Raw genomic sequence first — 27,718 nt, forward strand, 5'->3', positions numbered from 1 at the left:
CCCTGGCACTGGGACTCTCCCTCTGCTCCTGCTCTCTGCACTGCTGGCTTCAGTCCAGAGGTTCCCCAGAGCAAGATAAAGGCAATGACGCACCAAACATAGGAAACAGTTTATTTCAAAAAGTATCGAAGGCATCCTAAAACCTTAGACAGGTTTCTCAACATTCATAAGCCTAGAGAACAGACAAAAATAAATAGCAAATTGTTCCCACCCCTGGAGCAGGACTGGAAGGAGGGTGTTCCTTACTGTGAGTCTCTGAGTCATATAAATATAGAATATGTTCTAGATCAGCATTAAATACTAGTCACTTTACTTTTCATAACTTAATGTCTTATAGACAGAAAGGTTCTATACATGTAACACATGGGGACAGCCCCAGAGCCAGGTGTCCCAGCCTCTGTCCCAAAGTCTGTGTAGAGACCTCTGGTGGGGACCACCCAGCCAAGAACCGTGACAAAGGGAAAGCAGGAACAGAGGGTCTGGTGCTGGACCCCAGCTGGGTCCACGGGTGGGAGGGACCTGCTCCTCGTCACCACTCTTGGTCTTTCTCAGCCCACACTCCTGATGGTGGACACCTGGGTATATCTCGACCAGGCAGGAGAGGGACACAGACCAAGCCCCCTGTCTCCTGCACAGGCGCCCCAGACAACGGGGTAAGCCAGCCACCATGAAGCAGCAGTGAGCAGGAGTCGAGAGCTCTTCCTTGAAGGCTCCATCCCAGAAGATGGCTTGCGGCAGGAGTGGCCGTGTCTCCAGGCAGAGTGGACTGGGCACACTCTGGCACTGAGTACGTACTCGGGGCCTTCTCTGCTGACAGACAAGCCACCTCACATGGGAAGGACTGCCCTTCAGCAGCCCCAGGGAAGCCAGGCGAGGGCCAGGGGGAGACAGCTCTAGAGCGGAGGAGGGGGGAGCTCAGTGAGGGGGTCACTTGGCTGGGGAAGAGGAGGCCAAGGCACGAAGCCAGCACAGAGCTTCAGGGGTGTGCTGCCTGCCTGGCAAGTGCTCAGTAATGACTGGTGGTGGCTTGCCATGGTCAGGAAGAGCTCTGAGCTGTGGCCACTCCAGCCAGGGGATTCCAGAACATAGCTTTCTAACCCAACATGAGGGCACCTGCAGCACGTGACACCGAACAAGGGAACAGGCAGGCCAGGCCAGACAGGGACTTCCCAGAAGCCCTGCCACCTGGCCAGCAAATGGTCTTTGGTACCACTCGCTAAGAGACGGTGCCAAGGCTGTTCCTGGCAGGAACCTGCTGCCCAGCCAGGCCACCAGGGAAAGGCAGCCCTGGAGCCTTGCTTCCTTCCACCTCCTGAGGGAGAGTCTTGATCCCCTTCCTACAAAGGGAGGGGAGTGACAGACCCAAGCACAGGCCACGGGGGCTACCTGAAGGGGCTCAATCCCCCAGTCCATGGAAACATATCACTTCCAGCAGGAAAACGGGGCTCCCCAAGCTCTGGTGTTTCCAGGAGCTCCTCAGGGTCCAGGCGGCCCCCATTCCTGCAGAAGTTCTGGAAAAAAATCCAAACAAAACTCACCAGGGACTGGGTCCTTGGCTCAGTGGCAGAATACTTGCCCAGCATGCAACCCCCACCCCAAAACAAACCCTGACCTTGTCTCTCCAATACCCGCCTCCCACTGCTTTTAACGGTCACACTGCATTTCAAACTTGGAACCAACGGCCGAGGCCACGGTACCCAGGGCTTCCTTAGAAGCAAAAGGACCTGACTCAGGGCGAGCCAGGGCTTTGCAGCTGTCCATTCGGCCAGTGTCAGCAACAGATGCCCAGGGCCTCCCAGCAAGGAGCTACAACCTCGAGTTGGGGGCTTCAGTCCACTTCTCCAGTCTCCCCTCCGCCAGCCAGGACAAAGCCCTGGAGGAGGACACACAGGCCACTGGAGCAGGGAGACCCCGCGTCTGTCCCACTGTATCCTTGGGAACAGCTCAGTGTGCTGCTCTGGACCCCTCTGGGCTCCTACTCTGACTCAGTCCCCAGACCCTGTGCTCACCTGGAGGCAGCCACCTCCACTCTGGTGTGAGATCCCAGTAGGGCGAGGAGCAGACCCCCTCTATATGGGGACTGGCCCACTGGGACGCCCAGCACCGGTCAGAGTGTGGGACCCTACTACAACCATCGTCTCCTGGTTTCTCATGCTACAGGCCCAGATAGGGCCTGCAGGAAGGCAGGGGCCATTCCCAGACCCTCACAGGAAGCCCCCTGGCCCTGTGCTCCCAGGGTGGGAGAAGCGGTGCAGGGAGTGTGTGGGCCGCACGGGTGAGTCGGAAGCCACGGGGTAGGGATGACCTCTGGGAGCCACAGGTGTGCCAGCAGGGTTCTTCCTGGACCATGGGAGGGGCATTCATGTCAGGCCTTGGCCCCGGCAGCCGTGACCTGGGTTCCAAGTGCACAGAAATCCTCCAGACAATGGATCCTGGCTTCAGTCAGTGCTCAAGAGCCCGTGCTCTGCCTGGTGAGACCACCCTGACTTGGGCACAAAGGAGGGGCTGCTACCCCTGCGAGGTGCTGGGTTCCCTGCACCAAGGCCCTCCTGGGCCAGGCCAGGGCTAGTGCAGTTCTTCAGGGTTCCGCAGTGGCCGAAATCGGCCCGCATCCACGTCATTGCTGCCACTGTCCAGGTCAAAGCCGCGCCCACCCAAAGGCGTCTGGGGCATGAATTGGCGGAAGATGCTGACGCTGCCATGCCAGAAGGTGGGCTCCGGGAGCCGGCCCACCACACTCCACGCCCGAGCCTCTGGGTCATAGGCCTCCACCACGTCCGAGAGCTCAAATGTGTTGTCATATCCCCCGGACACGTACAGCTTCCCTCCCAGGACAGCCAGGCTGCCCCCTACATGCACCTGTGGGCCAAGGGGGATGGGTGAGTGGAAGCTGGCAGCCCGGGCAGGGAAGACCCTCTACTTCATGCTCCCCTCTGCCAGGAAGGTATGGGGACCTGGGGAGATCAGCAGTGCCCCACCAGCCCCTCACCAGGGGTCGCCCGGGCACTTCCTAGATGCAGTTCCAGGAGCTGTCCTCGGCCAACTTCCCAGGAAATGTGGTTGGGACAGACCCATGCCCTTCCACACCTCAACTAGGAAATAGGGCTCCCAGGGTCACATGCAGTGACCTGGCCTGGCAGGTGGTCCTCTCCACAGTGGCCGGGGCAGCTGCCACAGCACCGCCTCCTGTGTACAGGTGGCAGGAGCAGGTCCTCCAGGGCCGGCCCTACTCTTCGTCCCATCTCTAAGACAGGGAGACTGGCTTATGTGGCTCACAGTGGCAGAGCTGGGACTTGACCCAAAGCCTGGACAATGCCACTGAGCCTTCCCAGCACCAGAGTCTTAGTGCTTCTCTTCCGAACGAGCAGAGAAAGAAGGGACGCCTTGAGCAGGAGTGGCAGCCGTCTGGGTGTCCCATTCAGAGCGCACAGCAGTTGTCCAATTAATGTATCCTAAGGTCGGCTCCTCAAGAACCAGCTGCGGGAGGCTGGGCCTCCAGAAGCCTCCTGTCTGACCTCACCCTGCTCTAGCAGGGCTGCTGGCGCCCCATAAACACACCAAGCACTCCCTGCCCTGGGGCTTGTGCACCTGCTGTCCCTCTAAGGCGACCCTGTTTCCCTCCCTCATTTCCTTCTGCTCTCTGGCTCAGAGCAGGTACTCAGCAAGTCTAGAGGACGAACTCAGTAAAGGGTGGCCCTGGGATCTTATCCAACACCGGTCTCCGTGAGCCTCAAGTGCAAAACAGCTTCTCTGAACTGGGATGGTTCCCAGAGAGGGCAGAGCCCCACCCACACGGCCGCTCCCCGAGACTCATCCCAATGACTCGCGGGTTGCAGACCCAGGACAGCCTGCGCTCACAATGCTGGCACCGCTTCAGAGTTACCTGATTCATAGACGGGATCTTGTCCCACTCGTTCTTTACTGGGTTGTACACGTCCACCTCGGCAGAGTCATCCCTGTGGAGGGAAGGAGGGGGCGGACAGCTGGTCAGAGCAAGGAGGAGGCTCCTAGGGTAGCAAGGGACAGAGTCCACAAGGCTCCTCTACTGAATTTCGTTCCCCATCCCACTCCTAGTACTGGAGATGGAACTGAGGGTGCTCTACCACTGAGCCACATCCCCAACCCTTTTTATGACCATCTTGATTGTATATGGTGCTGAGGATCGAACCCGGGGCGGCACGCATGCCAGGCGAGCGCGCTACCACTTGAGTCACGTCCCCTTTATGACCACCTTGAGATGGTCTCACTAAGTTGCCTCCAACTTGCCATCCTCCTATCTCAGCCTTCTCTTTTGCTGAAGTTACAGGCATGTGCCACCTACCCAGCTGTGACTTGGAGTTGTTCTTGTTTTTGGGGGGGAGGGTGTACTGAGGATTAAACTCAGGGGCACTCAACCACTGAGCCACACCCCCAGCCCAATTTTGTATTTTATTTAGAGACAGGATCTCACTGAGTAGCTTAGGGCCTTGCTTTTGCTGAGTCTAGCTTTGAACTCATGATCCTCCTGCCTCAGCCTCACGTGCTGCTGGCATTACAGGCTTGCACCATTGTGCCTGGACAACTTGGGAGTTTTTGATGCCATATGGCAGCTCTCTCAGTGGGAGACCCCATCCCCAATGTCTCAGAGAGTGATTTCAGGCTCCAAGGCTAGAACCCAGTCTTGCTCCCTAAACCCAGAGATCACACCCTGGGATACCTGCAGCCCTTTGGTGAGTCCTACCAGCCAGCAGAAAGCAGCTGCTACTCCCTCGTGACAGTCCTGGTAGGTTCCTTCAGATCTTTCTTTTTTAAAAATATTTTATTAGTTGTTGATGGACCTTTATTTATTTGTATGTGGTGCTGAGAACTGAACCCAGTGCCTCACACGTGCCAGGCAGGCGCTCCACCAGTGAGCCACCACGCCAGCCCCTCTTTCGGATCTTGAAGTTCCTTCCCACCCTGGGCTTCCCAACCACCCCACCCTGCCTCGGTCTCCTCACCCTCCCCATTCTGATCTGAGCCCCGCTTTGGGGAAGGCCTTGGCTGGCTGACTGGTGCTGGACTTGCCTCTGCCCTCAACATCACTGTGAGCCTGACCCCGTCTTATTCACTGCTGACTAAATCCTTGGTGCCCAGCTGGACCAATAGTCAGGGGATGAGGGCATCAACACCCTTCCTCCTGTTTGACACTCCTACAATAGAAGGTGTGAAAGCAGGGCCTTGGACAGCAAAGGTGGCGAGAAGAACACCAGCAGCAGGAATGATTAATAACAGAGGTCAGGGGCTGGACTGGGATCCATCCTCAGCACCACATAAAAATAAATAAAGATATTGTGCCCATCTAAAACTAAAAAAATATTAAACAAACAAACAACAACAACAACAACAAAAAAAAAAAAAACAAAGGCTGGGGGTCAGCAAAAAGGCCAGACAGCAAATATTTGAGAGGATCTCTGTATCAAGCTGTCACTGTCATGCAAAACCAGTCACAGAGGTTCTGAAACAGAAGGGCTGGCTGTGCTCCAGTTAAACTCTACAGAACAGAAACTTGAACTTCATACGGGTTTTCCTGTCTGGAAAGCAGGACACTTGTGTTGAGTCCTCCCCGCTACCCAACCATTTCAAAATGGGAACCCATTTGTGGGCCCTAGGACGATGGTCATTAAATATGGGGACCTGCTCAGCTGTCCCCACCTCTCACCCCCTTTTCCAGCAGAGACACAGGACCTGCAGACAGAAGGGGCTGGACTAGACGGGGCTCCCCGGCTCTGGCACTGCACCCTAACCAGGCAGCCACCTTTTATAGGACCGCTGCAGGACAGGAGCCACAGGGCAGAACCCCCTCCCCTGGTCACAGAGGAGGGAGGAGGAGCTGCAGCCTCTACACAACATGGGCTGTCTCCGTGGGGATGGCAAGTGGCCCATAGGCACTACCCAGAGATAAGTGGCATTTTGGGCAAGGGGTTATATGGTCCACGAAGAGCCCAAGTGTATGAGCAGGGAGTTGGTGGGTGGGAGGACCAGGGCGCAGTCCCTGGGCCCCAGGTCTTGCCCCACACCCAGGTCCTTCTCTTTCTCCTTCCACAGCCTCTACTCAGGCCCAGGCCAGCTCCCAAGCCTCCTGGCAGGCCACCCCCCTGTTCCGCACCCTGGGGTCGGGGCTGAGGACTGCCTCCTCCCACATGCCCCCAGCCTGAGTAAGAGCTGGCAGAGGCCACGCCCTCCCTGTTGCCACAGGAGTGGCCCAGCAAGGGGAAGGGGAAAGCGGGTGGGTCTCAGGAGAGAGTAGCACTTGGGTACTTCCCGTTCTAGGACCACAGGACAGAGAGGACATTCTCAAAGGCACTTGGCCTGGAACCACTGCCGAGGGGCTGAAGGGAAGTTTCTGGCATTCTGAGAGTTGTATTTATAGCCATCCCTACGCCCTCTTTGAAGACACTTCCAAGATGCCGGGGAGGGAGGAGGGTCAGGCAGTTTTATAACAGGACCAGACCTGGCTGAGATTCCAGGGCTTTCCCAGAGTAGGCCTTTGGCATATGTCGATGCAGGCCCCTGAGCCACTGTATGACCGGCAATGGACACCTTTCCCCTCTGTTGCTCACCTTGAGCGAGAGTCTCCTGTTTCCAGGGTGAAGCAGACAGAGGCCAGTGCTGTTCAGGCCTTGGGCATTTACCCCCTGTTCAAAGTCCCAGGGGGAAAGGGGGCAAAGGGGACTGTTACTCATGCTCCCTCCTTCCTTCCTGGTCCCACAGTTTCAGGTAGGCTCTAGGCCAGGAAAGGGAGCAGCAAATGCAGGAACGTACCCCAAGTGTGCGTGCACACACACAGTACTGTGCACATGCAGGGAGGCCACTCAGCGGCCAGGAGGGCCATCTGGCGTAACCAATGGACAGAGCTGGTGATCTCGCTCACGTGCTAGACTAGCAGATGCCCAGTGACCCAGTGGCTGCCTGTCTCTGCTCTGAGCTGCCAGGGCTGCAGCTCTTTTTCTAAAAGCACCCAACTCACCACCCATTAAGAAAACCAGAGCTGGGTGCGGTGGTGCATGCCTGATTCCTAGCAGCTCGGGAGGCTGAGGCAGGAGGATTGCGGGTTCAAAGCTAGCCTCAGCAAAAAACGAGGCACTAAGTAACTCCGTGAGACCCTGTCTCTAAATAAAATACAAAACTGGGCTGGGGATGTGTCTCAGTGGTCGAGGGCCCCTAAGTTCAATCCCCAGTACCAAAAAGAAAAGAAAACCAGGCCAGGCATGAGGGCATACACCTGTAATCCCAGCAACTTGGGAAACTGAGGCAGGAGGATCGCAAGTTCAAGGCCAGCCTCAGTAACTTAATAAGACCCTAACTAACTTAGTGAGACCCTGTCTCAAAAAATTGTTAAGAGGGGGCTGGGGATGTGGCTCAAGCGGTAGCGCGCTCGCCTGGCATGCTTGTGGCCTGGGTTCGATCCTCAGCACCACATACAAAGATGTCGTGTCCGCCAAAAACTAAAAAATAAATATTAAAAATTCTCTCTCTCTCTCTCTCTAAAAAAAAAAAAAAAAAAATGTTAAGAAAGATCTGAGGGTGCAGCTCAGAGGGAGAGTGCTTGCCTAGCACGCTCAGTCCCTAGTAGCGTATAGTGCATGTGCACACACATGCACACGCACACATGCCAGACACATAGGGCATCGGGCATGTGGGGACTCACCTGACGAAGTACATGAGTCCATTCAGAGTCACAGTCTTAGGCGCAAAGGACCAGGGTGGGAGCTGACCGCAGTCCACCAGTGACCACAGGTCGGTGTCTGGATGGTAGCACTGCATCACCATAGTCTCCTTGCCCGCCAGGGAGCCGATGGCGTAGAGCCGGCCACGGCAGGCCGTAGTGGAGCAGTTGTCCATGGGGTAGGTCATGGGCTGCAGGGCCTCCCAGGAGTCAGTGGTGTGGTCATAGCGCTCCGTGCTATCTGCAGCCACCACATACAGCAGCCCATCCAGCACAGAGGAGCTGTGGTACTCCCGGGCCTTCAGCATGGGTGCTACCTCCGTCCACTCATTCACACTGGAGTTGTACCTCCACACACAGTCGTAGAGCCGTGAGCCATCCGAACCGCCTGCCAGGACGCATAATGGGCAGATGGTCAGCTCACTCGGGGTGAGTCACCTACCTGTGCCTTCCTGAACTACCAGGGCCTCTCCCTGGAGAGGAATCAACCTCACTGGCCTTCACCCGAGAAATGCAAGTGGCCAAAGGTCAGAAGCTCTGGGCTTTGGTGGGGACCACTGCCACAGTGCACACCTAAGCCCTGGGGCACTCTGCTGAATATGCAGGCAGCCTCTGTCAGGACCCCCCCACACACACACAGAATCACCCAACACCAACAGGTTATCTGGTACTTCTCCTGGGTGGCCACAGAGCATAGAGCTTGCTCACCAAATTCCACCCTTCCTGGGCACTCTCTAACCAGGGCTCTGCCAGAACAAGGTGAGAGGAAATCCAGGCTGTGAGCCAGAGACCTAACCAAAGATCATGCTATCCGGGCACTTCAGGGTTCTGGTGTTGGGGCAGGTTACAGGGATGGGTTTCATTTGAAAAATTCATCAATGTGTACAAGTATGATGTATGCTCTTCTAAGGAATTCTGGGGACTGCCTCCCCTGGCCTCGGAGGCCGGTGCCACAGGCAGGGCAGGATTAGAGACACCTTCTGTCTCACAGCCCTGAGCTTTGGAAGGGAGAAGACATTCTTGTAAAGCTCCATCTGGGCCTGTACCTTCCTCCCAGGTGCTGTGGCAAAGGCAGCTGAAATCAGCTTCCTGGCCCCCAGGAAATTCCCAACTGCCATTCAGCTGAATGGAATGACCCAGCCACCTGCCTGAAACCCAAAGGATTAGCTGCTCAGCTGTGACATTTGTGGAAGGGCATGCAGAAGCTGGGGCAAGTCTGGCCAGTTCTTGGAGGGAGTTCTCTGCTCAAAGCCACATGTCAGACTTCAGAGGGGATGGAGATGGGTGGCAGTTGGGGACATGGTCCCCAAACAAAAAAAGGGCCAACCTCAAATTGGAAAGAAGGATATATTCTGACAAATATCAACAGAGGGTCAGCTGGCTGCCAGAAGGCGGGCCAGAAAGCGTGGTCAGACCCCAGGACATCCCTGGGCTGGGGCATGGCTCAGAGTAAATTCTCTCCTGAAGGTGGTGATAAACCAGCCGGAGCCTCCCTGATAACAGCGCCAGAGGCCTGCCCTAGTCATTTCTTTCCTTATATAGCAGTCACAGGCCGCCCCTGCTTGCCCCACAGAAAGGGGTAGACTCCCTCCTGTTTGAAAAGGGATTCATCCTTAATAAAAAACGTGGTAAAAGCCCAGGACTGGGTCAGGCTGGGGCCCGCCCACCATGACTCGGCAGTGTTTTGGGGTTTGAGCCAAGTATCTGGAAGAAAACCTAACACGTGATGGTGTTTACAGTGGCAGGCCAGCTCAGCCTAAACACCATGTGACCCACAGCCCCGTGGCTAGGTGCAAGTCCCAAGAAACCTTGTCACGGGGGGGGGGGGGGGGGGGGGGGATAAAGCCAAGGAGTCAGGGGGCCCTGGTGGCCCAGCAGGGCAGAAATGTCCTGGCTGGGGAGAATGGGCGCCTCACCAGGAGTTAGCCTCCTGCGTGTCCCCACATTCCTTGCAGAGAAAAAGAAAGCATTCATTGTGTGGGTGAATGGCCGTCTCTTCAAACAGGAGGGAAGCACCTCCCGGGCCAGGCAGGCCCTACCGCACCAGGAACTGAGCCCACAAGCAGCTACTTGTCTCTGCTCACGTAAGGCGCACTTTTAGGTTGAAAGTAATTGGAGAAACGCAGTTGTCCAGGCTCTGGCTTGGACTCAGGTGGGCCCTCGAGTCCAGGTTCTGCGGCTGTCTCCTGGAAAGGTGGTGGGCTTCCCCTGGGCAGCCCCCAGCGCACTCACCCGTCACATAGATGTCATTGCCCAGAGCCACGATGCTATAGCCCCCGCCCAGGTGGTCGGGGAACTCGGCCAAGTAGCGCCACTGACCCGTCTGTGGGTTATAGCAGTCAACCGTGACCAGTTCGTCGCAATCCTGGTCACAGCCGCCCACAAGCACGAGGATCTCAGCAAGGCCGGTAGAGGGGCGCGGGCGCATGCGGGGACAGGGCCCGCGGTCGTGGCGGTCGTAGCGCGCCGCCTGGAAGTCGCGCGCCTCGCGTAGTAGGCGCAGGCAGGGCGGGCAGCGCGCCACCAGCGGCTCAGCCTCGACGTGCGCCAGCAGGTAGAAGCGGCGCACGAAGGGCAGGCGAACTGCCTCCAGCAGCTGTGGCCAGTGCGCGGCGCGGCGCGGTGGGTCCGCGCGCACCCAGCGCAGAGCCAGCTGGTAGGCCGCCTCCTCCTTGGGCACGCAAAGCCCGTCGTCGCGCAGGTAGCGCAGCAGGCGCGCCAGAGGCAACCGCTCCAGCTGCTCAGCACCCAGCTCGCCCACGTGGCGCAGGATGAAGCGCTGTGCTGCGCTCGCCAGCCCCGCGCAGCTGAAGGCCTCCGCGAAGTCCTGCATGTCCAGGCAGTTGGCCAGGTCGAGCTGCTGCTGCAGGAAGGTGCCGCACGCCTCCTTCACGGCCGGGAACTGCAGCAGGTCCGCGGCGCGCAGCAGCGGCTCGGCGTTGTCGCCGCTCACCGCCACGCGGCCCGTGTAGCTGAAGTCCAGCAGCAGCTGCAGCATGTCGGGTGGCACGCCGTGCAGGCGCACCCGCTCTGCGCGGCTCTCGCGCAGCTGCCCAGCGAACATGGCGCGGAAGTAGGGGCTGGCGGCCGCCAGCACGGCGCGGTGCGCTGGGAAGTCGCGCCCGCCCGCCGCCTCCAGGGTCACGTCCAGGAACTTGCGCTCGGCGCGGAGCTGGCTCAGGCCGCGCAGCAGGCTCAGGGCGTGTGCGGGGTCCGAGAAAGGCAGCACGGCCAGGGGCGCCGGCCGCTCCATGGCACCTTCACCTCGGGACTCTGGGATGCCGCGGCCGGGGCCTGCGGAGGGACGCGACGCGCTGGGCACCGCTGCTATAAGTACAGCCCGGCGCGGTGGCCTTAGTGGGCGGGGCTTGGGGGGTGGGACGCCGCTTGCAACGCCCAGTTAACCCCTCCGGGTTCGGTACGCCTCCTGTCAGCAGCCCGCTTGCGGCGCGGCCTGGCCACCCCCGCGCCGCGCCCGCCCCCGGCCCTCCAGGCTGAGTCACCGCCGCCCGCGCCCGCTCCCTCTCTCCGCCCTTCCGGGGCTTCCTGCAGCCTCCCGCCGGCGCCGTGCCGGGATCGGCGGGCGGCAAGTGCTGGCCTCCTGCGGCGGCCTTGCGCGCGCGCGGGGGTTGCTGACCTCAGGGTCCTGCCCACCACCCACCCTGGCTGCCGAGCAAAATCCCGGAGGCGAGGTCGGCGCCCGGATTTGTGGCCACCCCTCTGACGCCCATTCCTAACTGCGCTTCCCGCGGGTCCCCGGGAGGCTTCGTTCCCAAGCCTTTTGTTGTTTTGTTTTCGTGAGTTCCAGTAGTTCCTAGGATCGCTAGTTAACTCCACCAAAGGGCAGATTTAAAACGATAGGATTTATACAACTCAGGACCAAAGCACCAGCAAGCCTAAGGGTTTTAGGTGACTTTTTTTTTCTTGGCGCATTTGTAAATGACCCGGGGCCAGATTTCAGGAATGTGCTCCACCGAGTTCCTGCCTGAGTTTCAAACTCAGCAACGCAGCCCTGAACTGTAGGCAGCTTTATTTTCCCAGGAGACTCTAGGCTCCAGAGTCGCCCTTCGAAGACGCCCTAGGGGTCCAGAGACAGCTCAAGGTCAGATGAGGGAAGTGCCTTAAACACCGCCTCATGGTCACCTGAGCGGTGGTGGGCAATGACGGAGAAAAGGATCTCCCTTATTTTAGTCACTTCCACAAATACAGTACCGCTTTGAACGGTAACCTAAAGGGGGGGGGGAATGACCCCTCCCTTGGAAACCTTTTCTTTAGTTTAAGGTATGCATGCTTGGTTTCAAGAGGACCCTATTCAACCTCCAGTTCTGCGTTTTGCAGAGGAAATTTTGGATTTTTGTAGTTTACCAGCCCCCAGGCCCGCTTGGTGGGCCTTAATGAACGCATTCCTGCTGAAGGCAGCTGCAGGCCCCCTTGAGCCCCAGGGCAGGCCAGGCACCCTGGAGCCATCTGTCAATCCTAATTGCCTGCTGGGTCAGCACAGCCTCTTCCTGAGGAGACTGTATTCCATCTCGGAAATGAGACCCTTAGGGTTTCCCTTCTGTTCCGGAACCTCTGTCACTTTACCCTAAGAATGCTTCTGGGTCTAAATTTCAGGTCAGGTCTGGAAGCTGAGGCCTAAGTGAAAAACCATTCAGGTGCCCTGGCAGCTGCCTGTTGCCCATAGAAGGACTGTTCACATAGCTGTTGAGGGCAGCACAGCATTCCTGGGCCCAGGAGCCCAGCCAATAGCTAACTTGCACAGAATTTGTGACAGTTTCCAGCAGCCAGAAAGTGGGATGTTTGAAGGGAAAAGAACAATAGTCCCTCTGGGTCAGCTCTTCCACCTTGCAGCAGTTCTAGTGATTAAATCAGTGATCTGTGGTTGAGAATTGTTACAGTCCCTTTTGTTTGTTTGTTTATTTTTACATTCCTAAACCTGAAGTTTTATTCAAACATTTGGTTATACAGTTTTGAATATGAATGATGTACATATTTACTGAAATGGAAAGATGTTCATGCTATAGTGTCTGTGAAAAACATGAGATTACTTGTGGTATGATCCAATTTGCTATTTGTGTTCTTTTTTACAAAAATATTTTTTTTAGTTGAACATAATACCTTTATTTTATTGTTCATTTTTATGTTGTGCCAGAGATTGAACCCAATGCCTCACACGTGCTAGGCAAGAACTCTACCACGGAGCCACAACCCCAGCCCATATATGTGTTCTTGTACTAATGAAAAAATTGTAAAAGTAATTTTTTCTCAAGGTAGGTAGGTTTGTTATATTCTTTTTTTTTTTAATTTTAATTTTTTAGTTTTCAGCATACACAACATCTTTGTTTGTATGTGGTGCTGAGGATCAAACCCGGGCTGCATGCATGCCAGGCGATTGCGCTACCATTTGAGCCACATCTCCAGCACAGATTTGTTATATTCTTGCTTGGCTGCAATTTATCTTTCTATACTAAATATACATTACCTGTGTATTAAAGAATACATGTTCATTTGTGTACAACCAGAGAAATGAAAAGTTGAACTCCAAAAAAATAAAAAAAATAAAATAAAATAAAGCTGCAATTAAAAAAAAAAGAATACAAGTTCAAAATAAAATTAAAAATTCAGGGATGGGGCAGGGTGTAGTGGTGCACACCTGTAATTCCAGCTACTTGGGAAGGGTCAATTTGAGGCCAGCCTGGGTAAATTAGAAGGATCCTCTCTCAAAGTAAAATATAAAGGGCTGGGGGTACAGCTGAGTGGTAGAGCCTTTTCCTATAATGTGCCAAGATTTGGGTTCAATCTCCAGTGGGGGAGATGTTCAGTTTATCACTAAGCCATATCCTTTTTTTTTTTTTTTTTAAAGATAGGGTCTTGCTAAGTTGCTAAATTGCTTGGAGGGAGTTGCTGAGGCTGGCCTGAACTTTTCGATCCTCCTGTCTCAGTCTTGGAATTGCTGGGATTGCAGGCATGTGCCACTGTGCCTGGCTAAAGAATCAGTTCTTGAGGAAGAAAAAGCATATTTCTTGATTTCCAGGATCTGACACCTAACAGGCAAATGTTTGAAACCATGTATGTATGGAAGTCAGTAAAGGCACATGGTTAGAATAGAAAGGCACAGATTTAGACCTATCAGCTGTGTCTGGAATTCTGAATAGCCTACCAACCCAGGCATGCTATTTAATTCCTCTTTTTCCTGTCAGTTCCATGAGTTCAAAATGAGAATGTGAGAAATTTATTCACTATAGTGTGACAATACCACCAATATATTCAAGCTATATTAATTATAGAGAAATTTATAAGCAAACTGTATTTATTAAAGTGATTTAAATTCCTGTGAGATCATACAACAGTTTCCTGTGGTGCAAATTCTATTGTTTGTGAGGAAGATTTTAAACTGCCAAATAAGCAGTAGTTTGTGGGCAATGCCTTTGTTTATAGATTAAACTTTAATCATGAAAATTCTACAAGTTCACATCTTCTTTTTTAAATTTTTAAAATTTTATTTATTTATTTTTTTAGAGAGAGAGAGAGAGAATTTTAATATTTATTGTTTAGTTGTTTTTTTTTTCCAGCGGACACAACATCTTTGTTTGTATGTGGTGCTGAGGATCGAACCCGGGCCGCACGCATGCCAGGCGAGCGCACTACCGCTTGAGCCACATCCCCAGCCCAGTTCACATCTTCTAAAATCATGAAAATGTTCTTTGGGTAACTTGTTTATAATAATGTATAACTTAACATGTACCAACAAAAATGGTACTATTTAATTAAGCATTTTTTTTAAAAGAGTGAGAGAGACAGAGAGAGAGAGAATTTTTAATATTTATTTTTTAGTTTTCGGCGGACACAACATCTTTGTTGGTATGTGGTGCTGAGGATCGAACCCGGGCCGCATGCATGCCAGGCGAGCATGCTACTACCTGAGCCACAGCCCCAGCCCCATATTTAATTAAACATTTAAACTATTAATTTTGGTGTTTGAATTTCAGTTTAGACAAATAGGACAAGGAGTGACTAAGATCATTTTAAAAGCTATTACCTTTTTCAGGGCTGGGGTTGTGGTTCAGCCGTAGAGCTTTTGCCTAACATTTGCTAGGCCCTGGGTTTGATCCTCAGCACGACATGAAAATAATAAATAAATAAGATAAAGGCATTATGTCCAACTATAACTAAAAAAAATAAATATTAAAAAAGCTATTACCTTTTTACTTTTTGGCATTTCTTAAAATTTATTTTTTCTACCTGGGTTTGGTGGTACACCCCTTTAATCCCAGTGACTCAGAAGACTAAAGCAGGAGGATCACAAGTTCAAGGCTAGCCTTAGTAACTTAATGAGACCCTAAACAACTTAGTAAGACCCTGTCTCAAAATAAAAAAATAATAAGGGCTGGAGGTGTTGCTTATTGGAAGTGTGACCCTGGGTTCAATCCCTACTGGGGGGGAAAATATATATATATATATATATATATATATATATATATATACACACACACACACACACACACACACACACACACACATAAACACACATATGTGTATATATTATTCCTTTTTTTGTTCCCTATTTTACATAAGTGTATTTAAGCACCCCAACATAGAACTTGAAGTGGGCAGGCAGGTTAGGGACGTGACTTTGTGGTAGGACCTGATTTTTTTTTAATATATTTTTTTTAGTTGTAGAAGGACATAATATCTTTATTTTTTATTTGTTTTTATTTTATGTGGTGCTGGGGATCAAACCCAGGGTCTCATGCATTCGAGGCAAGCATTCTACTATGAGCCACAACCCCAGCCCAGGACTTGATTTTGATCCTCAGCACGAAAGAAAGAGAGGAAAGTTTCCAGGATTTATTTTCTCCATAAGAGTCATTTATCCCTACTCAGGACAGATGTGCCTCATGTATTAACAGCAGACACTGGAAAAAGTAATCAAACTGTTCTATCCTGCTACACCACCACTAGGTTGAGCTTCTCTAGTGGCACAGAGTGTGGGGGATTACATTGTTGTTTTGTGTGCTGGCTGTTGTCTTTCTCATTGTGAAAGGGAGAGCCAGATGAAGTCTTGCTGTGCAGGCAGGTAACTCTGGTCTCATTCATCTCCAGGGAGCACCCAAATCTGAACCAAAGACCCAGAACACAGGTGCTGGCTACATTTGGGTGTAGACCTCTCAGAGCTTGAACCCTGGCAAGCCACCGGGCCTGAGTCTCCAGGAGCACTGAGTCTTCTTAGCATGCTAGAGGTGGGGGCAGCCAAGTGGAAGGATTTGTCTTTCTCTCTGCCTCTAGTGGAGTTGGAAGTTGACCTTCCTGTCCCTATCGCCATTTTTTTAAAAAAAACTTTCAGTAGGAACACTCAGGAATATATAAGCCAGCATTTGGAGTCAGAAACCATTGTGCCTTTTCTCCTGTTACAAACCTGAAATTTTTTTTGATTCCTTAAGGTGTGGCTTATAATAATGCTCTTAATCTTTTTCTTTAAGGAAAGTCATAGTAATCTCTTAATTCATTGCATTTATATATGTAAATGAGATACTCTAAGACTTTAATCTGCACTTGCTGTAATCCTTATATTCTACCAGTAGGAACCATAACAAGAAATTCAATTGATGGGGCTGGGGTTGTGGCTCAGCGCTTGCCTAGCATGTGTGAGGCCCTAGGTTCAATCCTCAGCACCACATAAATTGATTAAAAAAAAAGGTTTTGTGTCTGACTACAACAAAAAAATAAATATATTTTGTAAAGAAATTCAATTGATTTCTCTGTTCATAGCAGTTTACATTCCTCTGTGAAAACCTGACAATACAAAGTCTAGAAATTGACTTAAAATCATTCACACACATATTGGTCCAGTTGTCAAGGCAGTAAAAGTTGAAGACAGTATGACTTTGAGGAAGTTTCACTTTTTTCTCATTTTCGGAAAATGGAAGTGAGTAAAGGCAGCTTAGGAATTGAGTACTAAGGGCAGGAAAAACCCATGAATATGCCAGGGTAGGCTGGTGCAGGGGAGCTCACCTGTCATCCTAGCCCCTTGGGAGGCTGAGGCAGGAGAATCACAAGTTTGAGGCTGGCCTTGGCAATACAGGAGGCCCTGTTTCAAGACAGAAAATAAAAGCTGCTGGGAATGTAGTACAGTGGTAGATTGCCTCTGGGTTCAACCCCCAGGGATGGGGGCCAGAGGATATACCATTTACCTGAACAAAAAAACTAACAGCAGAAAATTGTTCTGGGAAAAACACTCAAGTACACAGTTAAAAAGGGAAGCAGAAAGCATTCCTCAGTGTTCCCCCAAATGAATGTAGTGGAGCCACTGATATTTAGGAAGGTGAAGCTATATTTGGTAACTCAATTAAAATAACTACATTCTCAAGTTACTAACTGGGAACCCAGGGTATTTGAGTATTTTTAACTTGTCACAACCTGTGCTAATGTTGGCTTTTCCCCCCTCCTCTTTTCTAAGCAACTTCAATCATCTGAGAATTAGCATTCTGCAGCAGGTTTTTTTTTTTTTTTTTTTTTTTGTGTGTGTGTATTTTAACAGAAAACAAAGAATCATAGATTCCAAGGATCTGACTACTGGGGCTAATGCTCTTGAATTACTCAAGGAATTCTAGATTCGCCCCCTGGAGCCCAGGAGTAGTACAGTACACCTGAAAAATAAAGGAGATACAGCACAAACCCAGGCCTGTCACACTCTATAGAGCCCTGCATTCTATCTATCACTTTGTTACCCCACAAATACTTATTCACTATTGAAGTTGGGTCAATTACTGCTGCTATAGTCCTCTCCTCTTCTTCTTCTTCTTTTTTTTGTCTTCTAAAAGGCTAAATTTCTAAGGGAAATTGAAGGGGAGACCAACAACAATAACAAAAACCCTTCTCTACTAATGGAGTGGCAGGAAGAGGGACTAGTAAAGAACAGCACTCAGTACTGGCACCAAGAATCACTGCTGTGGGCTGGGGATGTGGCTCAAGTGGTATCTCGCTGGCTCGCCTGGCATGCATGCAGCCCGGGTTCAATCCTCAGCACCACATACAAAGATGTTGTGTCTGCCGAAAACTAAAAAATAAATATTAAAAAACTCTCTCAATCTTAAAAAATAAAATTCTCTCTCTAAAAAAAAAAAAAAAAAGAATCACTACTGCCAGGCGCATTGGGTCAGGGCCTGGAATCTGCTACTCAAGAGTAATCCTAGGCCGGGGCTGGTGGCATACACCTGTAATCCCAATGGCTCAGGAGGCTGAGGCAGGAGGATTATAAATTCAAAGCCAGCCTCAGCAAAAAGCAAGGCGCTAAGCAACTCAGTGAGACCCTGTCTCTAAATAAAATACAAAAAGAGCTGGGGATGTGGCTCAGTGTTTGAGTGTCCTTGAATTTAATCCCTGGTACCAAAAAAAAAAAAAAAAAAAAAGGAATACAGATGTAGCTTGGAACTAGAGTGCAAAGTGCTTGCCTACTGTGTGCTAGCATGTACTGGGTACTGCAAACAACAATAATTACTGTTTACTAAGGACCAAATTCAAGAAACACCTATTGCATTAAAGTGTTGAGTAGGAGGGGTTATCACTTGGATCTGGGGTTTTCTTTCCTTGTGGCAACCCAGGGGTCCTGTATAAAACCCTGCATTCTATCTTCAGGTTTTTTTTAAGGTGCTGGGGATTGAATTCAGGCACCCCAGCATGACAGGTGGAAGCTCTACTACCTTGCCACATCCCAGTTGGTTTCTTGACCTGTGTTGTATAAGACATAATGCTTATTATGTGTAATATTTACCATAGGGAATAAATCAGGTGTAACAAAACAAAACAACACAACAACAACAAAAAAACAATTCTCATGTTTCATTTGGATTTCACTGTAATAATTATTCTTCTTGATGTATCTTTTAAGCTACCAAAAGGATAATATCTTCAAAGTCCTTTTTTATTCAGGCATAACAAGTTGCTCCTGGTGCCTTTGGGCAATACTGGCTAACCTCAGGACATTGGCTTTGGCCATAGAAATCAGATAGCATATTAAGTCTGTGGTTAAATCATCTACATAAGACAACTCTATAAGTTGTTGAAGAGACAGGCTAAGTGCCCAGTCTTCCTTTTCATCTTAGTAATTTATCTGCGTATTATCCTGTAAAGCGCCTCAGTTTATCACCTCTGGGGAGCCCTCCTAAGGGCTGCCATACTGCACAGATAATAAAACAACAACAAGAGTAAGCTACCATTTATTGAGCAAGGCACTATGCTATAAAATTTATGGCTTAGGAAGTTGAGGCTAGACGTATTTCTAAAGCAAGCCCATTCTCTTAATCACCAAACGTTTCCATTAGAATCATTTTAACCACAGAATTAGCAATAGCCATAGGTAGAGCACACACGCCCTCTCAAATATTCTCATCTTCCTAGAGCGCTGAGGAGTTCCTTTTCTGATTTGGATTAAAATTTTTATGTCATTCCCTTTTAACAGTTCGTCTTCGAATCTACTAAATATGACGTTAGGGGCTCATCTGCATTTTGTATATAAACACTTTCCCTTTCTAGGATCCTTAGTGCTACAGAACGCCAGGCCTGCTCCTGGTCATTTCACCAGGGCAGTCCACGAAGTCAACCTTCAATATCCAAAGTTGTCCAGCACCCCGCGGTCGGTCCCGGACGTCGCCCGCTACTCCGGCAGCCCGGCCAGTGCCGCTAAGGGCAGCGTCCAGCCGGGCCCCGCGCCGGTCCTCCCCGCAGCAACACCAGCCGGGAGGGCGAGGAGGCCGCGGCCCCAGGCAGCGCGAAGGGCAAAGCACAAAGCGCGCCTCGCGAGCCCCCGAGCGCAGGACGCGTCCGCGGAGTTCCGCCGGCTCCACTGTGCTAGCCCGCCCCGCAGGAGTCCCGCCCCGCCGTCCGGAATCGGCGGGCTCCGCCCGACGGCCGCAGCGGCCCGGCTCGCCCCGCCGCCCCTGGGACCCCCGCCCCCCGGGGCCACCCCGAGTCCTGCGGAGGAAGGGCCGCCCCCCGTCGCCGCCCCTCCCCCACCGACCCGCGACGCCAGTCCCCGCCCCCGCCCTGCTCCGCCCGCGCATCGGCGGCAGCCGCGCAGCCCCATGGGACGTGGAGTCCCCCGGCGGCCTTTGCGCGCCGCGGAGTCGCTACACGGACTACGACTTCCACAATGCCCCGCGCCGCCAGCGCCACGCCCCCGCCGCGGCTCCCAGACTACACTTCCCGGCAAGCCTCGCGGCACTCCCGCCCTCCCTCCCGAGACACGAGCCGAACTGGGCGTCAGGTCGGGGAGCCGGTCGGGTTCCCGCTCGCCGCCGCCGCCGCCGCCGCCCCCCGCAGCGCCTCTCCCGCCTCTCCGCCGCCCCGGCCGCGGAAGCTGCATCGCCCACTCTGCTTGGTCGTGTAGCCGCCAGTCCGTGAGCACCTAGTCCGGGGCACGACACGCCGAGCCCCCCGTCACCTCCTGCCGGGGCGACTCCTCCCGGGGCGACTCCTCCCGGGTCCCCCCTCGCCCTGCGCGGTCGCCGGAGCCCACGGCCGCGAGCGGCCCCACTGCCGCGGCCGGGCCTCTGCACCCCCGCAGCCGCCGCCCCCCACCCGGAACATGGACTCCGACTCCTGCGCCGCCGCCTTCCACCCGGAGGTGAGTGCGGGCTGCGCCCCGATCGCCCCCGGCCTCCTCTCGTCGATCCTGCGCCCCTCGGGGCAGGCGGACCCCCGGGAAGCCGCCCGAGCCGGTCCCCTCCCCCAGCTTTCCCTCGCCGCCCCCGGAGCCCAGCCCCCGCCCCCCGCCTGGGCCCTCGCTGGGTCGTCCTCGGCCGCTCTGCCTCGGACGCCCGCGTTCGCCCCGCACCCCTCCCGGGACGCCGCGCCCACCCCCGCCCCGAGGACGCCCCTCTGGCCTCGCACAGCCCGGGGACCGGCTGCGCCCCCGCCCCTCTCCTCCCGCCCCGGGACGCGGCCGTAGCCGCCCGGGCCCCTATTCCCGCGGCGGCGGCCCCTCCCCCGCCCCCCCCCCGTGGGGCTCGGGCCCCTCAGACCGGCTCGGCGCCGCCCGCCCGCCGCCCCCTCCCGGCCGGCCGCGCCCCGCCCCCTGGCCCCCGCGCGGCCCGCCGGCCCCCGCCCCCTCCGGCGCTCGGGGGCCGCGTCCCGCGGGGTCCCCCGCCCGGCCCTCCGCCAGCCAGCCCGAGCCGCGGGCCCGCCCCGCCCCGGCGCGGCTGCCCTCGGCCCCTGCGCGGACCCCCGCCCCAGTGCGGGTCCGCCGCCCGCGGTGGGGGAGGGGCGGCGCCGGGCGCCCGCGGGTCCGCGGTCCCCCGGCGCGGGCACCCCCGCCCACGGGCTCTGCGCCCCCGCCCCCGCTCCGCGGCTGGGCCCCGCACCTTCCGGGCAGGCGCCGGCGGGGTCGCGCGGCCTCGGCCCCTGAGGGCGCGGCGCCCGCATTCGCGTCCGGGCTCGGAGCGAGGCCCCGCCGAGTAAAGTTGTCCCTGAGTTTGCGGTCGCGCCGCGGCCTCGGGCGGGAGGCGGGGGCCGGCGGGGGGCGGCGGCCTGCCCGGAGCTGGAGGGCGCTCAACAAGTGGCTTGTTCGGCGCGCTCCCGCCGGCCGCAAGCTGGGTGCCGCGCTACCGGGAGGCCGCGGCCAGGGCGCCTCCGCACTCCCTCCTCTCGAGGAGGGCGTCCCCCGCGTCCCCGGGGCCGGTGTCCGGGTCCAGCCTTTCGGCGTGCAGCCGGAGCGTACCTGGTTCCCTGTCTGGGTTGCACCCGACCCTGAGGATTGTGGGGGGCTCCTGACTCACAGAAACTTGGTCTTCACCCGCCCTGGCGGGGCAGGGGTCAGCCTGGAGAGCAGGGCCGGATAAGTGTTGGTTTTCCAAGTCCCAGCACTCTAGTTACAGCAGTAGCAGTGGTTTACTTTCAAAATGGAAAACCTGTAGCAAAAAACATAGAGCTCCCGATATGTGCAGGAACCAGAAGATAAGGTCATAAAATGCCACATGAGCACCAAGAGGTCGACTTTCCTGCCACCTTTTATCTCTTAGTCAGATTCCCAGTGTTCTTGGCACAAAATCTTACCATTTTGGCTCTTCTGAAAACTGTTTTATTTCTTAACCTGAACTTACCTCTTCTGTTTTGTAGGCTGTAAATCCATCAGTGTGTTTGTTAAGTGGTTGACAGTAGAAGCTCAGCTTCCTTGTCTGTCTGCAGTCCCACCTAGAAGCCTTTCTTTCCTTCACACTCCCTTTTCTCCCTAACAGGAGTACTCCCCCAGTTGCAAGAGGCGTAGGACTGTAGAGGACTTCAACAAGTTCTGCACCTTTGTCTTGGCCTATGCTGGATACATCCCTTACCCAAAGGAGGTAAATATGCAGGCATTTGAAGTTTGGCTCCCTGTGCAGTTGCACCCCAGCACTTGGTCCAAGTGCATTTGGAAGGGCTTGCTTCTGGTGATCTCAGGCAGTGGTCTGGTAGGAGTTCATTTCTTGGGAGTTTAGACTAGCCAGTGAAGTGATTTTTTTTTTTCTTTTTCTTTTTTTTTTTTGGGTGGTTGTACCAGGGATTGAACCCAAGGGTGTTAAACCACTAAGCTACATCCCCAGCCCCCCTCCCTCGCCTCTTTTTTTTTCAGTTGTAGATGAACACAAAACCTTTATTTTATGTGGTGCTGAGGATTGAACCCAGTGCTTCCCATGTGCTAAGCAAACATTCTACCACTGAGCCCCATCCCCAGTCCTTTTAAAAATTTTTATTTTGAGGCAGGGTCTCACTAAGTTGCTTAGAGTCTTGCTAAGTTGTTGAGGCCTTGAACTTGTGATCCTCCTGCCTCAGCTTCTTGAGCTTCTGAGATTACAGGTGTGTGCCACCATGCAGAAAAGTGGTTCTTAAAGCTGTGGTAGAAAATATAGACTTGTATAGAAATGATTTAATAAACTTTCAAAATTTTTTGGAAATAATGTATTTGGGATCTGTCTGCTCTTAAGAATTTCTTGTCAGTACTTTCTCTTTACAGTGACTGGACACTGGTTTTGGCCCTTAAGGGTGAGAGGTCATTGAGGCAGACAGGGAAATACCTTGCCCTAGGACCCAGGGTCCACACTTGTCTCTCAGGCAGCCTCCTGGTGGCTGTGAACAGCACATAACCAAATCTTCAGAGACTCATCCCCCCCAGATCCTATGTAAATGGAGAAAAGGACAGGATTGTGGGACAGAGCTGCTGTGGTGCTCAAACTTCAGGGGCCTCATTCATATTATATTAAGCTACAAATAAAAGGATCTGGTATTTTCAGGAGGCAAAAACCATAGCATTGGTTTATTCTTTCCACTGGCTATATAGGTGGGTTATGTGTGCTCTGTACCACGTCCAATGTTGCCACTGTTTGCAGATAATATGCTTGAATGATCTGAAGAACTGTAGAGTTTAGTTTGCTGCTTCAGGGCGGTAATTATTTACTTTGATTTTGCAATATTCTAGGATGTCTTCAGTTTCTTTAAGACTGTAGGAATTCTCAAAACTAATTTAAATTCACTTAATTTAAAAAATACATCTCTTGGGAGGACAAATGGAAAGAGAGACCTTAAAAAAAAAAAAGATATAAGAGTGTGTCTGCAGAGGTCCTTTTCTCAATTTTTAAATTTTCCCCTTGGGGCTGATATGCTAGGCAAGGCCTCTACCACTGAGCTACACCCTCAGCTCTTTCCCTGGGCATTTGAACATCAGCTCACTCTGGGGCAGGGTCTGAGAGTTCAGCAAGGGAAGACAGTTCTTCCACCAGAGGCTCATGTTAAAGTACTAATCTGGTGTGTGCTGCTGAGAAGCACCAAGGCTGAGGTTGTGCTTGTTCATTGCTGGAGGGGAGGCCCGACCTGGGTGATGGGTGACTGGGGAAGCTCTGCTGGGGGCTGGCTCTTGTCACTGGGGGTCTCAGTAACCAGAATTTGTTTCCTTTGCCTGTCTTTTCAGGAGCTCCCTCTGAGGAGCAGCCCCAGCCCTGCCAACAGCACTGCTGGCACCATTGACAGTGATGGCTGGGACACTGGTTTCACTGACATCGCGTCCTCTGTGCCCTTGCCAGTGTCTGACCGCTGCTTCAGCCACCTGCAGCCCACCCTCTTACAGCGAGCCAAGCCCAGTAACTTCTTGCTGGACAGAAAGAAGACGGACAAGCTGAAGAAGAAGAAGAAGAGAAAGCGCAGGGACAGTGATGTGCCTGTGAAGGAGGGATACAGAGGGGGATTGCTGAAGCTGGAAGCTGCAGATCCATATGTGGAGTCCCCCACAAGTCCTACCCTGCAGGATATCCCTCAGGCTCCCAGCGACCCCTGCTCAGGCTGGGACTCCGACACTCCTTCAAGTGGCTCTTGTGCCACTGTGTCACCCGATCAGGTCAAAGAAATAAAAACTGAGGGCAAACGGACTATTGTCCGGCAAGGAAAGCAGGTGGTGTTCCGAGATGAGGACAGCACCGGCAACGATGAGGACATCATGGTGGATTCAGGTAGTGATCCCAGAAGGGTGGAGACTCATGGGCTGATGAACAGAAGAGGAGTTGTTTTCTTCCTCCTCTTTTTTTTTTTTTTTTTAAGATGGGTTGTTTTAGTAATCTTTTCCAATCAGAGTAACTGGGCCCTTCCTTGCAGTGTGGTTGCAGAGTGCCCATTGTCCTTGTGGGAGAAAGTGCAGGAAGGTGGGCAGAGATGCTTAGCAGTGTTGAAACAGCCCAGGTGCCACAGCAGATCTCAAGATGTAGAAATGGTCACTCTACAACTGAGTGCCCTCCTGATACACTTACTGCACATTCCTGTAGAGAGAATGGCATCGTATGGAAGTTGGGCTTGTTTTGTGGGCTGGGTTGTGGGTTGCAGCCATGCCCAGCTGTTCTGCCTGTCAAACGAGCAGTTCTTCTGGGGGAAAGTGGCTGTCAAAAGGGATCCCAGTGCCTCAGGAGACTGAGGCAGAGGGTCACAAGTTCCAGGATAACCTCAACAATTTTGACCTTGTTTTAAAATAAAAAATGAAAAGGTCTGAGAACATAGCTCAGAGTTCCCCTGGATTCAGTTCCCAGTATCACCAAAAAAGTTTTCCCCTCTTCAAATGTGTTTCTTTCCTTCCAGATGATGATTCCTGGGACCTTGTCACCTGCTTCTGCATGAAGCCATTTGCTGGCCGCCCTATGATAGAGTGTAATGAGTGCCACACCTGGATTCACCTGTCCTGTGCGAAAATCCGGAAGTCCAATGTTCCAGAAGTGTTTGTCTGCCAAAAGTGCCGGGACTCCAAGTTTGACATCCGCCGTTCCAACCGTTCCCGAATGGGTTCCCGGAAGCTGTTCCTAGACTGACTGCGCTGGCGAGGAGACTCCAGGCGAGGGACTGGAAGGAATCGGAGCTCTGTGGCCCTCCCTCAGTTGAGCACAGAACTCCCAGCTCTGGTACAGGCAGATCCTGCCATTCAGGTGCCTAAGCAAAAGGACAGGCTGTTCGAGGTGGAAACTGTACATAGCCAGTGAGCGAATAAAATCTTTGTTGGCCAAAGCTGCTGCCAGAGCTGTGTTCTCTGCAGTGGAAGTGGACTAAACACCCAAGTATGGTGGGTTTGGTTCAGCTGAAAGTGAGGGTATGTGGTGGTTGTGAATTTTTGCTATCATTGTTAACAAATTCCCACTGTTGGAACAAGTGCTAGCTGTTATTCCTGCTTCCACTGTTGGGGAGAGGAGATGTTTGGTTTCCCCAGCCTGTAAACGAACAGCCATATGTGTACGTTTCTTCTTGAGTGTCAGTCTCTCACCGTAAGTGTCTGTACAGCAGCCATCCAAGTGTCCCCTTCCCTGTGGCCTGCACTCAATACCTGTTTCCATGGCCCCTGCCAGTCCAGGGAGCTGCTGCTGGCGTCTTCTGATGTCACCAAGAGGAGTTCTGGGGTGTCAGGTGAGCTTGTAATTCTTTGGTTTCCCCTGTTTGTTGAAGGGATTATATGTGGTCACTGCTCTGTGGAAAGGGTTGCTTGGGGGGTGAGATAGCCCACATTCATAACTCGGTTTCCTGTTTTGCACGATGTGAAAAACCTGTCTTTGCACGATGCAGCCAAAAGTATTGGCCGATTTCTCGCCTGGTGCCCTTCCTTTCTCTCCAGTTGGTGTAAAAGGCACCTCAGGTGGCCCAGGCAAGCTGTTTTCAAGCATGGGGAGTGCTTAGGTTTTCTAATCTCTTCCTCTTACTTATTCCAGTAGCAACCTAAAGATTAGGCAATTGCTAGGACATGAATGGTGTTCCTTTAAATGATGGGGTACCGAAAAACAGGAGGTCTCTCTTGTGGGGGATTTAAGTATGCCCTTTGAGACAGGCTGGCCTGCTGGTTCCACCAGGGCAAGGTTAGAAGGACTTGAGTCCTTTTGGTTTGCATTGGTGAGTGAGTGAGTGGTACAGCAACACTGGTCTTTAGAAATATACTATTGAGGGCTGGGGCTTTGGCTCAGTTGGTGGAGTGCTTGCCTTGCATGCACAAGGCCCTGGGTTCAATCCCCAGCACCACACACAAAAAAGAAAGAAATATACTGTTGAACTATGATGTGTTCCTCAGATTCTAGCGGGGATCCTGGACTGGAGAGGCCCCTTTGTAGCCCAGATCTGGAGAAACTTAAGCCCTGAAGCCCCTGCAGATTGTGCTCAAGGGCAGTATACCTGGTACACTGGTGGTTCTGGGGCTCAAGGAGAGAAGAGGCCTCAGTTTTCTCTGAAATCGACCTTACTCTTCAGTTCAAGTATATGTTCTCAAGAATGTTTTGTAAAGTGGTGGCTGTGTTCTCATTGCATTGTTTCTTGTAAGGCATGAAAAGGGAAGAACACCCAAGTTATATTTATTTGCATATTATTTGAAGCAAGATGGGCCCACAGTCTCCCTGATGGGAATTTCCCTTCTCTGTGGCACATTTATGCCCAGGCCACCACCAGCCATTCCCCATGTTCACTCACTGAAGCACCAAGGGGTTGAAATGTTATTTGGCTAACCAGAGCCTTTTTTTTTTTTTTTTTTTTTTGTGCTGATATCCTTCACACTTGTCCAGTCAACTGTCTTAGTTTTTAAAAGTCCTGTTGCTTATATTAAAGTATGAAAGTAGAGAGAAATAGCTTCTCAAACTCAGTTTACTGTGGAGATCCCAAGGGAGAGTTCTGCTGCAGAGAAATAGCTGGTTGAGAAACCTTGTCCGCAGGCTATTGTCTGACTCTGACTGGGGCAAACATCTAGGACAAGTTGGGGAGGAATTTGCCAAAGATCTGCCCCATGATGATGCCTGTCCCCTATCTTCACCATGAGAATAACCAAAGTTCTAAGGTGTTTTTTTTTCTTTTTTTTTTTTTAAACTCACAAGATTTTTTAAAGTGCATTTAAGAATATGTGTGGTTTTAGACTGGAACTGCCAACCCTGGTGATGGTTAATGTGTGCTAGAAGGTTTGATGCTTCTGGAACGTGTTTGATACTCATCTCAATTTATTTCCTTGATTTTGTTTGTGTTTTAACAAATCTATCTCTGTGGGTGGTGTCTGCAATGGTAGGCACAAACCTTGGTTTTTGGGATAGATTGAGCTGGGCAGCTGCAATCAGCTTCTTTATGCAAATTAGGCATGACCAATCTAGGGGCTCCTGGTTGATCACTAATGAAGTGAGGGGAGGGAAAGGTGTCACCCCCAAAGTAGGCCCCTCATGGGCTTTGGCCAGGCCAGACACTAAACATCGTTTACATGGTTCTGTGTAATTATAAAGTTTATGTGTATAAAGCGAGCTGTTTCTGTGAAACTGTATATTTTGTAAATAAAGATATTGCTACTTTGTGGGTCTGGTCTAGCTTCAGGTGTTTGTTCTGTGCCGAAGGATGGCAGTGCTTCTAACTGCCTCCTCATGCCAGAATTACAGGGGGATTCTGGCCGATTAAAGCTGGAGTTGGCATTTTAGGAGTTTGAAAAAATGCCCACAGCTCTTAATACTCTTCCGCGGCCCCCCCCCAACACACACTGCGGGGGGGGGGGGGGGGTCCTGTGTCACTGAGCCACATCCCCATCCC

General features: G+C 52.5%; 2 protein-coding genes across 3 annotated transcripts; one reads left to right on the plus strand and one right to left on the minus strand.

Annotated features, from left to right (window-relative positions):
- Positions 1 to 97: 97 nt before the first annotated feature.
- Positions 98 to 11,059, minus strand: Klhl21 (kelch like family member 21). Of its 2 annotated transcripts, none has more exons than XM_021732821.3 (4): positions 9,920 to 11,059; positions 7,670 to 8,075; positions 3,884 to 3,956; positions 98 to 1,511 (listed from the first exon to the last, which is right to left on the minus strand). In XM_021732821.3, the coding sequence occupies exons 1-4, from the start codon at positions 10,938 to 10,940 to the stop codon at positions 1,383 to 1,385; spliced, it is 1,629 nt and encodes a 542-aa protein (XP_021588496.2). In that variant the 5' UTR covers positions 10,941 to 11,059; the 3' UTR covers positions 98 to 1,382. The 2 variants fall into 2 exon arrangements, with proteins under 2 accessions (XP_021588496.2, XP_005334792.2); XM_005334735.5 differs by having other exon boundaries at positions 98 to 2,859; positions 9,920 to 11,055.
- An 8,862-nt stretch (positions 11,060 to 19,921) lies between these two features.
- Positions 19,922 to 27,488, plus strand: Phf13 (PHD finger protein 13). Its single transcript, XM_078025159.1, has 4 exons — positions 19,922 to 20,309; positions 21,919 to 22,020; positions 23,622 to 24,156; positions 24,773 to 27,488. The coding sequence occupies exons 1-4, from the start codon at positions 20,271 to 20,273 to the stop codon at positions 24,997 to 24,999; spliced, it is 903 nt and encodes a 300-aa protein (XP_077881285.1). The 5' UTR covers positions 19,922 to 20,270; the 3' UTR covers positions 25,000 to 27,488.
- Positions 27,489 to 27,718: the final 230 nt, after the last annotated feature.

This window comes from Ictidomys tridecemlineatus, chromosome 11 (assembly GCF_052094955.1).
Source record: "Ictidomys tridecemlineatus isolate mIctTri1 chromosome 11, mIctTri1.hap1, whole genome shotgun sequence".
NCBI lineage: Eukaryota > Metazoa > Chordata > Mammalia > Rodentia > Sciuridae > Ictidomys > Ictidomys tridecemlineatus.